At 59.7% G+C, this 14,294-nt stretch overlaps 1 protein-coding gene across 1 annotated transcript; it reads right to left on the reverse strand.

Moving 5' to 3' along the window:
• Positions 1-5,568: 5,568 nt before the first annotated feature.
• Positions 5,569-6,354, reverse strand: LOC126232535 (uncharacterized). Its single transcript, XM_049942778.1, has one exon. The coding sequence runs from the start codon at positions 6,352-6,354 to the stop codon at positions 5,569-5,571; it is 786 nt and encodes a 261-aa protein (XP_049798735.1).
• Positions 6,355-14,294: the final 7,940 nt, after the last annotated feature.

The following is a 14,294-nucleotide window of genomic DNA, read 5'->3' on the forward strand; positions in this document are numbered from 1 at the left end:
GCAGCCGGTGTGCTGTGCTGTGGCCTTCCCGCGGCCGTGCCGTTGCCCGTGCTTGGTGGGAGAGACGAAAAACGGCCCTTTTCAGGGCCACCACACTGTTCGGAAATTGAAAAGTGCGAAAGGGTCTGTGTTGCCTGCCTGCCTCTGTGTGTGTGTGTTTGTTGTTGTTGTTGTTGTTGTTGTTGTTGTGCGCCTCTGTTGCTTTGCGTGCGTGCGTTCCGTTTGGAGTTTCGACGTGACGTGTGTGATGATGGATGCGGGAGGGCGCGGCTGAGTCCGGTGTGTGCGTGGTTTGTTTGTGGCGCGGGCCGGATCATCGATCGGATCAGCTGTTTGGTTTGGTTTGGTTTGTCCTGTGCCTGTGTGTTTGGAGAGCGCGCGCGGCGGCCCGCGTGTCGTCCGTCGTCGGGCCGTTACGCGCTCTTTTAATTATGAACATATTAACAATGATCACATCACATTATTGGTGTATTGATGTCGTTGTCGTTGTTTGGAACGCGACTGTGCGTGCGTGGAGGGGTGCAGAAAAAATGTGTGTGTGTTCGGCCACACGGGCTGTGGACAAGATGGCGGACGTGCGCCGGCGCTGTGGACGTTGTTGTAAAGTGCGGCGAGGACGACGGAAACTTTGCTTTGGACGTAGGTTTGTGTGGTGGCCCTGAAAAGGGCCGATTGTTGTGAGGCGAGCCGGCAAGGCAAAGGCGCGTTTGCGTTTGCGTGCAGGGAGCACGCAAGCGCAGCGCCGCGGTCCCTGTTTAGGCCTTCTTCTCGGTCTTCTTTGGCAGCAGGACGGCCTGGATGTTGGGCAGGACACCACCCTGTGCGATGGTGACGCCCGACAAGAGCTTGTTGAGCTCCTCGTCGTTGCGGATGGCGAGCTGCAGGTGGCGCGGGATGATGCGCGTCTTCTTGTTGTCGCGGGCCGCGTTTCCGGCCAGCTCGAGCACCTCAGCCGCGAGGTACTCCATGACGGCGGCGAGGTAGACGGGCGCCCCGGCGCCGACGCGCTCGGCGTAGTTTCCCTTGCGCAGGAGGCGGTGGATTCTGCCGACCGGGAACTGGAGCCCAGCCCTGCTTGAGCGGGACTTTGACTTGCCCTTGACTTTGCCTCCCTTTCCGCGTCCGGACATGGCGTTTGGCTAGTGGCGTAAGCGCTAAACACGTAACCGTAACGGTGCGAGCCGCAGCGAGTCGAGCAGCGGAGTGCGTGCGTGTGCCGGCGGCGGCGGGGTGGGGGTCCCTTTATGGGCTCGGGTGCGGCGGCCGGTTGCGCGCGCGCCCCATTGGTCGGCGGCCGCAACAGGGCGAGCTGGTAAAGGTGCGGTGTTGCGGTAGCGGCGGGTGCCACTGTGTGGGGAGACGCTGACTAGAGCGGAGCGCTTGCTGCCTGTTGTTGTACGTTCGAGATGCCGCCCAAGACTAGCGGGAAGGCCGCCAAGAAGGCCGGCAAGGCGCAGAAGAACATTTCGAAGGGCGACAAGAAGAAGAAGCGCAAGAGGAAGGAGAGCTATGCCATCTACATCTACAAGGTGCTGAAGCAGGTGCACCCCGACACGGGCATCTCGTCGAAGGCGATGAGCATCATGAACAGCTTCGTGAACGACATTTTCGAGCGCATTGCGGCCGAGGCGTCTCGCCTGGCGCACTACAACAAGCGCTCGACCATCACGTCCCGCGAGATCCAGACGGCTGTGCGGCTCTTGCTGCCTGGCGAGCTGGCCAAGCACGCCGTGAGCGAGGGCACGAAGGCGGTGACCAAGTACACGAGCTCCAAGTAAGGAGGAGGTTGTTACTTCGGCTCTTGGAAGGAAGGAAGGAAGGAAGGAAGGAAGGAAGGAAGCTCCCTCCGTTGCGAGAGCGGCAAAACGGCCCTTTTCAGGGCCACCAAATTGCCTTTGCGGGAAGAGCGGAATTGTTTGTGTGTGTGTGAGTGAGTGAGTGAGTGAGAGGGGCGGCATAGCTACCCGGTTTGGTTGGTTGCGAGGCAGCTGGTGGTGCTGCTGTGCCGTGGTGGTGTGGTCTCGAATGTGGTTGTGGTTGTGGTTACTGGGGTACGGCCGCGAGGGTTTGGTTGCCGCCGGTGTGACGTGGAATGCGTGCACGAGTCTTGGCGTGGTTGTTTGTCGACACACAGATAGATCGATAGGAGGTGTTGGTGCTGTCTGTGGCGCTGATTCATGTCTTTGTCTCCGTCTGCCCGGTTAGTCACGTGACTGCAATTGAAAGTCCTCGCGATTGATTGATTGTTGGATGTCACCGTTACGGCCGTCTGTTGTCACATCATACATGATGGCGAGGGTGAAATGTTGTGTTGCCGTCGACTATTCCCTTTGCTGTACGGCGCGTTGGTGTGTGTGTGTTGGTGACGTTTTAAATGGACGTGTCGTACTATCATCCATTACGAAGTCGCCAAGAAATGTACGGGCGGGTGGGGTAGGCGACACGCACGGTGGTGTACCTATTTGGCCCTTGATTTGATGATAGCCGTTTCTGCAGTTTGACTGATGATTGATTGGACTGTTGTGCGCACGCACGTCATTCACGGTGCACGTGTGTTCGGTTGAGTACAGTAAGCGTGAGGCTAGACGACGACGGTCGTTGTTTGTTGTTATGGGCGTACACGCGTTTCGTTGGTCTGTGTCCCCCGGTGTGAAATGGCAGGTGTGTCGGTGATGTGATCCGATCCGGCGGCTCTGAGTAACTGTCAATATCGGCGCGGTACACCGGCGTCATGGCAACGTGTCGGTGTTCACACCAGTCGCACTGTGGCACCGTCGGCGCCGCGAACGGTGACGAAAGGCTGACCTTTGATCGGTCGAGTGTCGTGTCTGGGCAGAACGTGTGGAATGAGCAAAACTGTTGGGGACGGAAACAATGGTGGAGGAGGGGAACGGAAAGTAATAAAACAAACAAAATGGAGAAGCAATCACCGGAAAACGAAGCAGGGAAAAACGGAGAGGCGCTGTCTATAGCAACGGAACGTTCCCGTGCATTGCAGCCGCACTGAAAGGCGTTTACGGCGCGGCTGCAGGTGTCGGCCGTGGTGACGGCTGAATTGCATTGCCTTCCCGGATGAAACGTTCGCCGACATGGCTCGGAGGAGGAATCTATGAGAATGCGTTGCCCTTGCCTGCCGTTTCGTGTGCCCTCCTGTTGTGTACGCTGTTGTTGTCCGGTGTAGCGAAGGGTGTGTATGTAGGGGTGTGTGTGTGTTTAGTGGGGAATTGGAAGGTCGATAGCTGCCGTCACGGTCAAGATAACGCAGTCAAAGGTGTCGCGAAAAAGTGTGTTAGCCGTGGTTGGTTGGTTCGTGTGTTTTAAAGAGAATGGACGAGAGAGAGAAAGTAGGTGGAGAGTGCGTTGCGTGTTGCCTAACTGCGTCCGCGAATATGGCAGTAGTTGGTGGTGGGCGTGCCCTTGCATGTGGCCCGGAAGGCGTGTCCGTTTCGCGGTAGTGGCACCGCTGCTGGCATATTCGGGAGATGGGAGGGGCGCGAAAGGAGAAAGGAGACGCGGAGGCTTTTAAAGACGGGGAGGGCGCGTGTGGGTGGCTCGCGCTGCGCTCGGCGGTTGTGTTTGTGCAACAAATGTGTTGCCGGGAGGGGACCGTTGTTGTGGTGCGGTTGTAGCCTCAGACGCGGCCGGCAGTGAACGTGAGACGACGGATGCGGGCCGGGGCGGCGCATGTCGCCGGTGCCATGCCTTTTAAGAGCCGCGTGGTCGGGGGTGTGCGCACCGTGTGTCGTGTTGCGAGACAGCATCATTTGTGCTGCGTGGCGTGGCGTGGCGTGGGGGCGAGGAGAGCGAGCCGCGCGGTGTGCTTGTGCGCCGGAGAATGGCACACTGCGCCTGCCCGTTGAGGAGGCCGATGGCCGTGGTGTGGTGGAAATGGAGCGCGTCGGACGTGCACCAATGAGAAAGAGAAACAAAGCGGCGACAACGAACGAAAGGGGGAGGGAGGCCATTGTGTCACATGCGGCGGTGGGAGGAAAAAAAAAAAAACAAACAAACAAGAAACGAAGACGTAAGAAAGAGGAGAAACAACAAAGAGAATGAGTCGTGCGTTCGCGAGGGGGGGTGCGCGTGTAACTCCGGTACGCGCAGTGCCGGAGCCCAACGGCTGTGTCGTCGACGCCAGTGCTTGTCGGCCGAATGGGTGCGGGAATAGAGGCAGCGTCGGCACGGAGAAGCAAGCAAGAAGGAAGGACGCACGCGCGCTGCGGCGTTTGGCGCGGTTTGCGGCTGGCGCCTTTGGTGGCAACGGCCGGGACAAGCAGCGGTGTATGGTGGTGTGCGGGGCGGACAGGGGCGGCGGCGGTGGTGGACTGGGAGGAGGCGAGGCGGCGCCGACGGTGGCGTGTGGTACGGCGAAAACGGGACGGACGGACGGCGGATGTTGGAGAGGCGCCGCGCACGCAGACACATGGAAGGAAGGAAGGAACGAACGCAAGGGAACAAATGGAGGGGGCGAATGTGGAGATGCGGGCAGGCGGTGGTGTTTGTGGGCATGTGGTGGGGAGAAGGGCGGGGGCGGGAGGACAGAGGCGAGGCGACTGCGTGCTTGCTCGCTCGCTCGCGTGTCTTTTGTTTTTGTGTTTGTTTTTCCATCGTTTGGTCGCCTTGGAGCCTGTCGGTCCCGTCCGTGTGTGGCCACGCTTCGGGTGCGTGTATGTTTGTACGTTTCGTTTGTTCGTCTTCTGCAGCAGAGGCGGTGCGCGGCAGTGGGAACGCCTGCCTGGCGGCTGGGACGGCCAGCAAATGCGGTTGGATGGGCGGCCACAGCACCGCACCTGTGCCCAAGGAGGCGACGCTGGCGGCGGGGCCCCCTCGGATGCGGCCGGCTGGGGGCTGTGTGCGCTGCCGCTGCCGCTGCCGCCGCCGCCGCCGCCGCCGCCGCCGCCGCCGCCGCCGCCGCCGCCGCCGGTGCTGGTGCTGGTGCTGGTGCAGCAGCAACAACGACGAACAACGAGTAAGCAAGAAGAGGACGAAGCGGATGGCTGGTGGGTGAGTGCATTTATTTAGGCGGTCGACAAGGCAGTGCGTGATGTGGCGTTGTGACGGGGGTTTGCTCACGTGGCCTCGTTTGTGTTGATGCGCAGGAAGATGAGATGCGGGCAGACGCAGACGCGTACAGAGAGACGAGCCCGGTCTGCAGCAGGATGTGTGGCGCGGCGCGCCGAGTGCAGAGCAGCGCGCGCCGCCTGGGCCGGGCTGGGCCCGCCCGGCGGCGGGCCGCGCTGTTGTCGCGGACGTGAGCGCCCCCTGGCGGGTGGTCGGAGGCGGCGCGGTGGACGTGTGTCCGGTTGGCCAGTGCACATTGCGAGTGGCTGGCTGGCGGTCGGCGGCGAGACGGGAGAGGAGGTATGTGTCGCGGGCGCCTTTGCTGCGCTGCGTCGTTGCGTGCCTGGGCGTGCGCCTGTCGACTGTGTGTGACTGTGTTGGGCGTTGTGCCACGTACGTGTGTGCTCGGCCGAAGGCGTCGGAAGAAAAAGAGAGAGAGAGACGGGCGGGAAAGTGGGTCGGTGTGCGTGCGTCGCCCGTGATGCGATGATGTCGCGTCATGTCATGTCATGTCTTTGCGAAACGGCTGCCGAGAGGTGTGTGGTGGCGAGCGGGAATGTGCGTTTGGTGGTTGCCGGCCGGCCGGCAGTTGTTGGTGGTTCCTCCTGTGTGGTTGTTTGTGCTGCTTTGATGGCAACGTGGAAGGACGCCGGTTTTTCCGTGCCTTGCGTGTGGTTGTGTCGACGGTGACTGGTTGGGGGTGTGCGCCGATGCACGTGCCATGTTGTTATGTTTGGGTCGTGAGTGTGTTTTTGGCTGTGTTGTTGTGTACGGGAAGGGGGAGAGAGGAGGAGGCGGCGGCGGCGGCGGCGGCGGCGGCGGCGGGGGTGATAGTGCGTGCAGTAGTGCCGTTGCGACGGGCGTCGGGTGGAGCCGTGCGTAGTGGCGGAAAGGTGTAGGTTGCGGGAAGCGAGCCCGTCGCGTGTCGTCGTCGACGACGGGGTCGCGTGCGCTGTGAATCGAGAGTGGCGGGAAAGGGGCAGCGTGCCGCTGTGTCGTGGTCGTTAGCAGAGGCCTGTGTGCCTGTCCGTTTGTTTTCTGTCGGACGCTTGGTGCGAGGTGTTTGTTTTGTTTTGTTGCCGCCGCCGCGGTTGTTTTTGTTTGTCGGCTGTGCTGTGTCGGTGGGTCGGCGAGCTGTTTTGCGGTGCGTGAATGTGTTGGTGCAAAAGTGGCGGCGGCGTCATGGCTGCGACCGCGACGAGCCGCGGGCGCGCCATTGATGATGTTGAACACAGAGCGGCTGTGTGCAATGGGAGGCCTTGTGTACGGGTAGCGGTGTTGTCGTACGTGCATCCGGCCCGGTGCGGAAAGCGCCGTTGCGGTTGCGGGTTGCCTCTGGTCGCGACGTGTGGTGCTCGGCTTTGTGGGTTTTTTTGGTGCCCCTTTGGCCGGTGGGTGGTGTTTGTTGTTTTGTGTGTGTGTGTGTGTGTGTGTGTGTGTGGTCGGTCTCTTTGGCGCTCGGTATATATCTGCCTCCTGCTCGGTCTTGTTGTCGACGTCGTCTGTAGTTTTTTGCGGCTTGCCGACGACCGACCGACCGAACTACTACCTACCTGTGACAGCTACGTGTGGCGCCCGAAGGTGAACGTAACGTGACCTCGGCGCCCTTAGCCTAACCTAAGATGTCCGGCCGTAAGGTAGGTGCGGCCACCTGACGCCTCACGTCCGAACGCTTAACCTAACTTTGACGCCTAACCTAACTTTAACCCTTAACCTAACCCACGTCCACCTAACGTAACCTAACCTAACCCAAGCGACGCCAACCCTAACCTAAGGTGTTGTACACTGCGAATGTCGAAGGCATGTTATAGTCTTAGGTGGAGAGCACTACACGCAACAAGCGGCTACACGGGTAGCAGGGGTTGTGTGGCGTGGGCTGGGCGGTTTTGTTAGGTTAGATGGCCTTGGGCAAGTACAGAAAGGGGGCAACAGCAGCCTCAACGGGTGCGGGGACCAAGCAGCAATCGGTATCGTTTGTTAATTGTCAACTGTCGAAGCTGCGTTGGTACAGTACCGGAACCGCAAGCGCTGACAGAGAAAGCACCGAAGCTCTGCAATCGTGATAAGGTACAGAAAGCTGGCTGACGCCAGGGATAAATTCTGCCGAAATTGTCACAAAGGTACAGACGGTGTTTTAGAAAGGCTCGATTGCATGCAACCGGTGGTGGTGTGTTCGTCGCTGTTTGAGTAGTAGTTTTGATCCTGTAGTGAAGTAGAGGTGGATGGTTCCTGTGAAATATTGTGGGTGGAGGTTACACCCAACAACCGAGCTAGGTTTAATAATAATTGGCTCCTTTGACCGACCTCCCGACGCAGCAGCATTAGTGGCAGAACAACGGAGAGACGGATTTTGGAAACACATTTCACATACATTTTCCTCAGCATGTTAGGGTCTTAGGTGGAGATTTCAATTTACCCGATATAGACTGGGACACTCAGATGATGTTCAGGACGGGTGGTAGGGGGACAGAGAGCATCGAGTGACATTATACTGAGTGCACTGTCCGAAAATCACCTCGAGCAAAATGAACAGAGAACCGACTCGTGGAGATAACATCGTGGACCTACGGATGACAAACAGACCCGAACGTGTTTCGACTCTGTATGTGCAGAACAGGGACGCAGTGATCATAAGGCCGTTGCAGGGAGGACGGTGTATCTATCTGTTTTGGCTAGCAAGAGTAATAGAAGGCAGATTTGCAGACGACCCGACAGATGAAAAGGCAAATGCCTGTTCCGACACTGACAATGTTGAGTGTTCATGGAGAAAGTGCAAGGCAATGGTAAAAATGCGTTTTTAGACAGGTACGTGCCGAGTGTCGAACTGTGAGGGATGGGAAAAAAAACCCACCGTGGTATACTACAACAACAACGTTAGGAAACTGTTGCGAAAGCAAAGAGAGCTTCACCCAAAGTTTAAACGCAGCCAAAACCTCCGAGACAAACAGAAGCTAAACGATGTCCAAAGTGTGAGCGTAAGGAGGGCTATGCGTGAAGCGTTCAGTGAATTCGAAAGTAGAACAAACCCTATGTACCGACGTTGACAGAAAATGCTAGGACGTTCCGGTCTTGCGTTGAATCAGTAAGTGGCTCGAAACAGCATATCCAGACACTCCGGCATGGTGATGGCATTGAAACAGAGGATGACACGCGTAAAGCTGTGAAATACCTAAACACCTGTTTCCAAAGCTGTTTCACAGAGGACGGACCGCACTGCAGTTCCGTCTCTAAATGCTCGCACGAACGAGAAACCGGCTGACATCGAAATAAGTGTCCAAGGAGGAATGGGAAAGTCCGCCGGACCCGACGGGATTACCAATTCGCGATTCCTACACAGGGTACGCGAAACAACCTGCCCCCCTTCTAACAGCCGTGTACCGCAAGTCTCTGGAGAGGAAGGGAGGGTTCCAAATGATTGGAAAAGAGCACAGGTAGTCCCAGTCGTCGAGCAGATGCGCAAAAACCATAGACCCATATCTCTGACGTCGATGTGTTGTAGAACATGTTGTTTGCTCGAGTATCATGTCGTTTGTGGAAACTCCAGAGTCTACTATGTAGGAATCCATGTTGGATTCCGGAAACAGCGATCGTGTGTGAGACCCCCAGCTCGCTTTATTTGCGCATGAGACCCAGAAAATATGAGATACAGGCTCCCAGGTGGATGCCATTGTCGTTGACGTCCGGAAGGCGTTCGATACAGCTCCGCACCGTCGCCTGATAAACGACGTAAGAGTCTACAGAATATCAGACCAACTGTGTGGCTGGATTGACGAGATGTTAGCAGACGGAACACAGCATGTTGTTATCAATGGAGAGACAGACGTCTACAGACGTTAAAGTAACCCCTGGCGTGCCACGGGGGAGTGTTATGGGACCATTGCTTTTCACAATTCATATCATATAAATGAGCTAGTAGATAGTGCCGGACGTTCCATGCGTCGTTTCGCGGATGATGTGCTGTATGTAGTATACAGAGAGGTTGCAGGACGATCGGCAGCGGATAGGCACCCGGTGCAGGGAGTGGCAACTGTCCCCTTAACATAGACAAATGTGATGTATTGCGAATATACAGAAAGAAGGATCGTTTATTGTATGATTGATTATATGATAGCGGGACAAACACTGGTAGCTGTGACGTCTGTAAAATATGTATCTGGGAGTATGCGTGCGGAATGATTTGGAAGTGGAATGATGATCAGATAAAAGTAATTGTTGGTAAGGCGGGTACCAGGTTGAGATGCACTGGGAGAATGCTTAGCAAAAATGTAGTCCATCAACAAAGGAGGTGGCTTACAAAAACACGCGTTCGACCGACCCATACGTGAGTGTTGCCCACCAGTGTGGGATGCGTAGCAGGTCGGGTTGACGGAGGAGATAGAGAAAGGTCCAACGTTTCGTCACAGGGTTATGTGGTAACCGTGATAGTTAAGTGGCAGACTCTGCAAGGGAGGCGCTCTCTGCATCGCGGTGTAGCTTGCTCGCCAGGTTTTCGAGAGGGTGCGTTTCCGGATGAGGTATCGAATATATTGCTTCCCCGTACGTATATACCTCCCGAGGAGATCCCGAATGTAGTAAAAGTAGAGAGATTCGAGCGCGCACGGAGGCTTTCAGACAGTCGTTGTTCCCGCGAACCATACGCGACTGGAACGGCAAAGGGAGGCAATGACGACAGTGGCACGTAACGTAAAAAGTGCCCTCCGCCACACACCGTTGGGTGGCTTGCGGCGTATAAATGTAGGAGGTCGGCTGTCGTGTGTGCTTGGAGGCAGATTCGGTGTGTCTGTAGTTGCGGACGGCGGTCAGCCCCCCTCGCGTAAGCGGCGAGGGGCGGCGGCGCTCGGTTGGCCGGTGCCGATGTTGCGCAGGCGGCGCCCGTTTTGTTTGCGGCGGGCAATTTTGTGAGAAAGGGGCGCGAATGTTGGCGGGCGAGGTGGCCCGACGGCTGCGGGCCGATCGGGAAACGGTGGGAGGGCGATGGGGCGGCGGAGGTGCGTTTGCACGGCCGGCATCGCCGCACGCCTCCGCTTGTGTGGCTGTGGCGGCGGCCGCGCTGGCCGGGCTGGCGCGGCGACGGTGTGGCACTTTTGCCGAAGGTTTGGCCATTGTGGCGGGTCGTCGGCTGGGGCTGTGGGGGCGGCATGTGGGCGGGGGCGGCGATTCTCGGCGGGCCGAGCCAGGCTGTAGCGCGCGGTAGCTGCAGTTTGGCCGTGGTTTGCGGCGCTGCCGTGGCGACTGGTTGGCGACTGTGGTGTGGCCGTGTGTAGCCCCATCCTCGGTGGTTTGAACGGCGCGGGTGGTTGCGGCGCAGGTTTGGGGCTGGTCCGCACAGGCTGTCGGACGTTGGGCGGTAGCAAGCGCGGGAGGCGCGGCGCGGCGGCGCGCAGAGTGGCGGCCGCTCTCTCGGCCGTCCGCGCCCGCCCGCGACACTGGCTGGGCCTGGCGGCGCGGCGGCTATTCTCTGCCGCCGTGCTTGCCGCCTGCCGCTCTCGCTCTCGCTCTCGTGTGTGTACGCGCGTCGTCGAAATAATGGCAGATCAGGCGGCTACGAACGAGACTGCTGCGGCACCCGCCGCCACCGGCACGACGAAGAAGGCCAAGTCTGCGGCGTCTGCGAAGAAGCCGCGCGCCAAGCCTGCGCACCCGCGCACCTCTGAGATGGTGACGGCCGCCATCAAGAGTCTGAAGGAGCGCGGCGGCTCGTCGCTGCAGGCGATCAAGAAGTACATTGCCGCGCACTACAAGCTGGACGCGGAGAAGCTGGCGCCCTTTATCAAGAAGTACCTCAAGTCGGCCGTCGTGGCTGGCGAGCTGGTGCAGACGAAGGGGAAGGGCGCGTCCGGCTCTTTCAAGCTTGCCGGCGCCGGCGGCGGGGCGGCCGAGGGCGGCAAGGCCCGTGCCGGCGGTGCGAAGAAGAAGCGCGCCGCTCCGGCCAGCAAGGAGAAGAAGGGCGCCCGTGCGGCCGGCGCAAAGAAGGCTGGTGGCGTGAAGGCGGCGACCGGTCGGAAGGCGGGCGCCGCCAAGAAGGCGTCTGCGGCGTCGGCGGCTCCCGCGGGTGCGAAGAAGGCGGCTGCGGCCAAGCCGGCCAAGGCCAAGTCGCCGTCGAAGGCGAAGAAGGCCGCGAAGGTTCCGACGAAGAAGCCGAAGGCGCCGCGCCCGAAGAAGGCGACGACGCCGTCTAAGGCGAAGGCTTCGCCCAAGAAGAAGAAGTGAAGTTAAAGTAAAGAAAGGAAAGGGGAAGGAAGGGAAGGGCTGGCGCTTGACCCCGTCGTCCCCCACCCCCCTCCCCCGCGTCGTCTAGTGGCGCGCGATGGCACGGCTGCGCGCGGCCCAAAACGGCCCTTCTCAGGGCCATCAGAGGACGTCGGGAAGGCGTTGATTGTCGTGCTTGGCGCGTTGTGTTGTCTTGTTTGGGTGGCCGTGCGTGCATGCGCCGGGGTGTGTGTGTGTGTGTGTGTGTGGGGTTGGTTGGTGTTTGTGTGGCGTTTCTGTATGACCCTTGTGGGTACTGTGTGCGTGCCGTGGTGGTTGGATTGTGGGGCCGGTGGCGGTAGGCGGCGGCGCGCGGTAGCGGAGCGGTTGTGGCCGTTTTGTTTTGTGTTTTGTATTTTGTGCGGCGGCCGACGGTTGGTTTCTCATGTTTCTGGAGACTCTGTTTGTTTGCTTGCTTTGCGGATGGCGCGTCTTGTTTGTTATGTGTGTGTCCTCTCTGTGTGAAAGGGGGACGGGGACGTTGAGACGTGGAAGTGGCCGGCGGGAATTGGGAAGGCGCGGTGGCGCCTCGGAGACGGCGGCGGCCAGCCACCCGTGGTGACGTCGTCCGGCTGTTTGTTTGTGTGTATTTGAAGGGGTGGGGTGGGATGACGTCGATTGTGATTGTTGGCGAGAGCGGCTGTGTACGGGAGGGAGGGTGGGGAATTGTGGTGGTTGTTTTAACGGGGCTAGAGAGAGAGGCTGGGCGGCAAGACCGACAAAAGTTTTGCTCGCGACGGAGAGATGTTAGTGGCCCTGAAAAGGGCCGTTTTTTTTGTGTTGCGCGCGTGCGGTGCCGTGCCGCGGCTAAGCGGTTTAGGCGCGCTCGCCGCGGATGCGGCGCGCGAGCTGGATGTCCTTGGGCATGATGGTGACGCGCTTGGCGTGGATTGCGCACAGGTTGGTGTCTTCGAAGAGGCCGACGAGGTAGGCCTCGCTGGCCTCCTGCAGGGCCATGACTGCGGAGCTCTGGAAGCGCAGGTCGGTCTTGAAGTCCTGGGCGATCTCGCGCACTAGGCGCTGGAACGGCAGCTTGCGGATGAGCAGCTCTGTGCTCTTCTGGTAGCGCCTGATTTCTCGCAGGGCGACGGTGCCCGGCCTGTAGCGGTGGGGCTTCTTGACGCCGCCGGTGGCGGGCGCGCTCTTCCTCGCCGCCTTGGTGGCGAGCTGTTTGCGCGGCGCCTTTCCGCCGGTGGACTTGCGGGCCGTTTGCTTTGTGCGGGCCATAGCGGTTAGCGGTGCGTGCGGTAGCGAAGCGTCCGGTGCTGCCTTGACAACGGGCCCGCGCGGGCCCGTGCTGCGCTTATATGCCCTCGGTGCGCGTGGTGGGGGGAGGGCGGGCCAGAGTCTATATAGGGGGGCGGCGCGCGCTCACGGCGCACCGTAGCCGACTCGCTAGCGCCGGGTGAGGAGCTGCCGCTTGTGCTTTTTTTGTTGCTTGAGGAGGAGGAAGAATGACAGGCCGCGGCAAGGGAGGAAAGGGGCTGGGCAAGGGTGGCGCCAAGCGGCACCGCAAGGTGTTGCGCGACAACATCCAGGGCATCACGAAGCCCGCCATCCGCCGCCTGGCTCGCAGGGGCGGCGTGAAGCGCATCTCTGGTCTGATCTACGAGGAGACCCGCGGAGTGCTGAAGGTGTTCCTGGAGAACGTGATCCGCGACGCGGTGACGTACACTGAGCACGCCAAGCGCAAGACTGTGACGGCCATGGACGTGGTGTACGCCCTGAAGAGGCAGGGGCGCACCCTGTACGGTTTCGGCGGTTAGGCAGGCAGCCGGTGTGCTGTGCTGTGGCCTTCCCGCGGCCGTGCCGTTGCCCGTGCTTGGTGGGAGAGACGAAAAACGGCCCTTTTCAGGGCCACCACACTGTTCGGAAATTGAAAAGTGCGAAAGGGTCTGTGTTGCCTGCCTGCCTCTGTGTGTGTGTGTTTGTTGTTGTTGTTGTTGTTGTTGTTGTTGTGCGCCTCTGTTGCTTTGCGTGCGTGCGTTCCGTTTGGAGTTTCGACGTGACGTGTGTGATGATGGATGCGGGAGGGCGCGGCTGAGTCCGGTGTGTGCGTGGTTTGTTTGTGGCGCGGGCCGGATCATCGATCGGATCAGCTGTTTGGTTTGGTTTGGTTTGTCCTGTGCCTGTGTGTTTGGAGAGCGCGCGCGGCGGCCCGCGTGTCGTCCGTCGTCGGGCCGTTACGCGCTCTTTTAATTATGAACATATTAACAATGATCACATCACATTATTGGTGTATTGATGTCGTTGTCGTTGTTTGGAACGCGACTGTGCGTGCGTGGAGGGGTGCAGAAAAAATGTGTGTGTGTTCGGCCACACGGGCTGTGGACAAGATGGCGGACGTGCGCCGGCGCTGTGGACGTTGTTGTAAAGTGCGGCGAGGACGACGGAAACTTTGCTTTGGACGTAGGTTTGTGTGGTGGCCCTGAAAAGGGCCGATTGTTGTGAGGCGAGCCGGCAAGGCAAAGGCGCGTTTGCGTTTGCGTGCAGGGAGCACGCAAGCGCAGCGCCGCGGTCCCTGTTTAGGCCTTCTTCTCGGTCTTCTTTGGCAGCAGGACGGCCTGGATGTTGGGCAGGACACCACCCTGTGCGATGGTGACGCCCGACAAGAGCTTGTTGAGCTCCTCGTCGTTGCGGATGGCGAGCTGCAGGTGGCGCGGGATGATGCGCGTCTTCTTGTTGTCGCGGGCCGCGTTTCCGGCCAGCTCGAGCACCTCAGCCGCGAGGTACTCCATGACGGCGGCGAGGTAGACGGGCGCCCCGGCGCCGACGCGCTCGGCGTAGTTTCCCTTGCGCAGGAGGCGGTGGATTCTGCCGACCGGGAACTGGAGCCCAGCCCTGCTTGAGCGGGACTTTGACTTGCCCTTGACTTTGCCTCCCTTTCCGCGTCCGGACATGGCGTTTGGCTAGTGGCGTAAGCGCTAAACACGTAACCGTAACGGTGCGAGCCGCAGCGAGTCGAGCAGCGGAGTGCGTGCGTG

This window comes from Schistocerca nitens, unplaced genomic scaffold, assembly GCF_023898315.1.
Source record: "Schistocerca nitens isolate TAMUIC-IGC-003100 unplaced genomic scaffold, iqSchNite1.1 HiC_scaffold_519, whole genome shotgun sequence".
Taxonomy (NCBI): domain Eukaryota; kingdom Metazoa; phylum Arthropoda; class Insecta; order Orthoptera; family Acrididae; genus Schistocerca; species Schistocerca nitens.

Excerpts from the sequence above, each read along its gene's own strand:
- LOC126232535 (XM_049942778.1), bottom strand. The coding sequence starts at position 6,354 with ATGCACGTACGACAACACCGCTACCCGTACACAAGGCCTCCCATTGCA.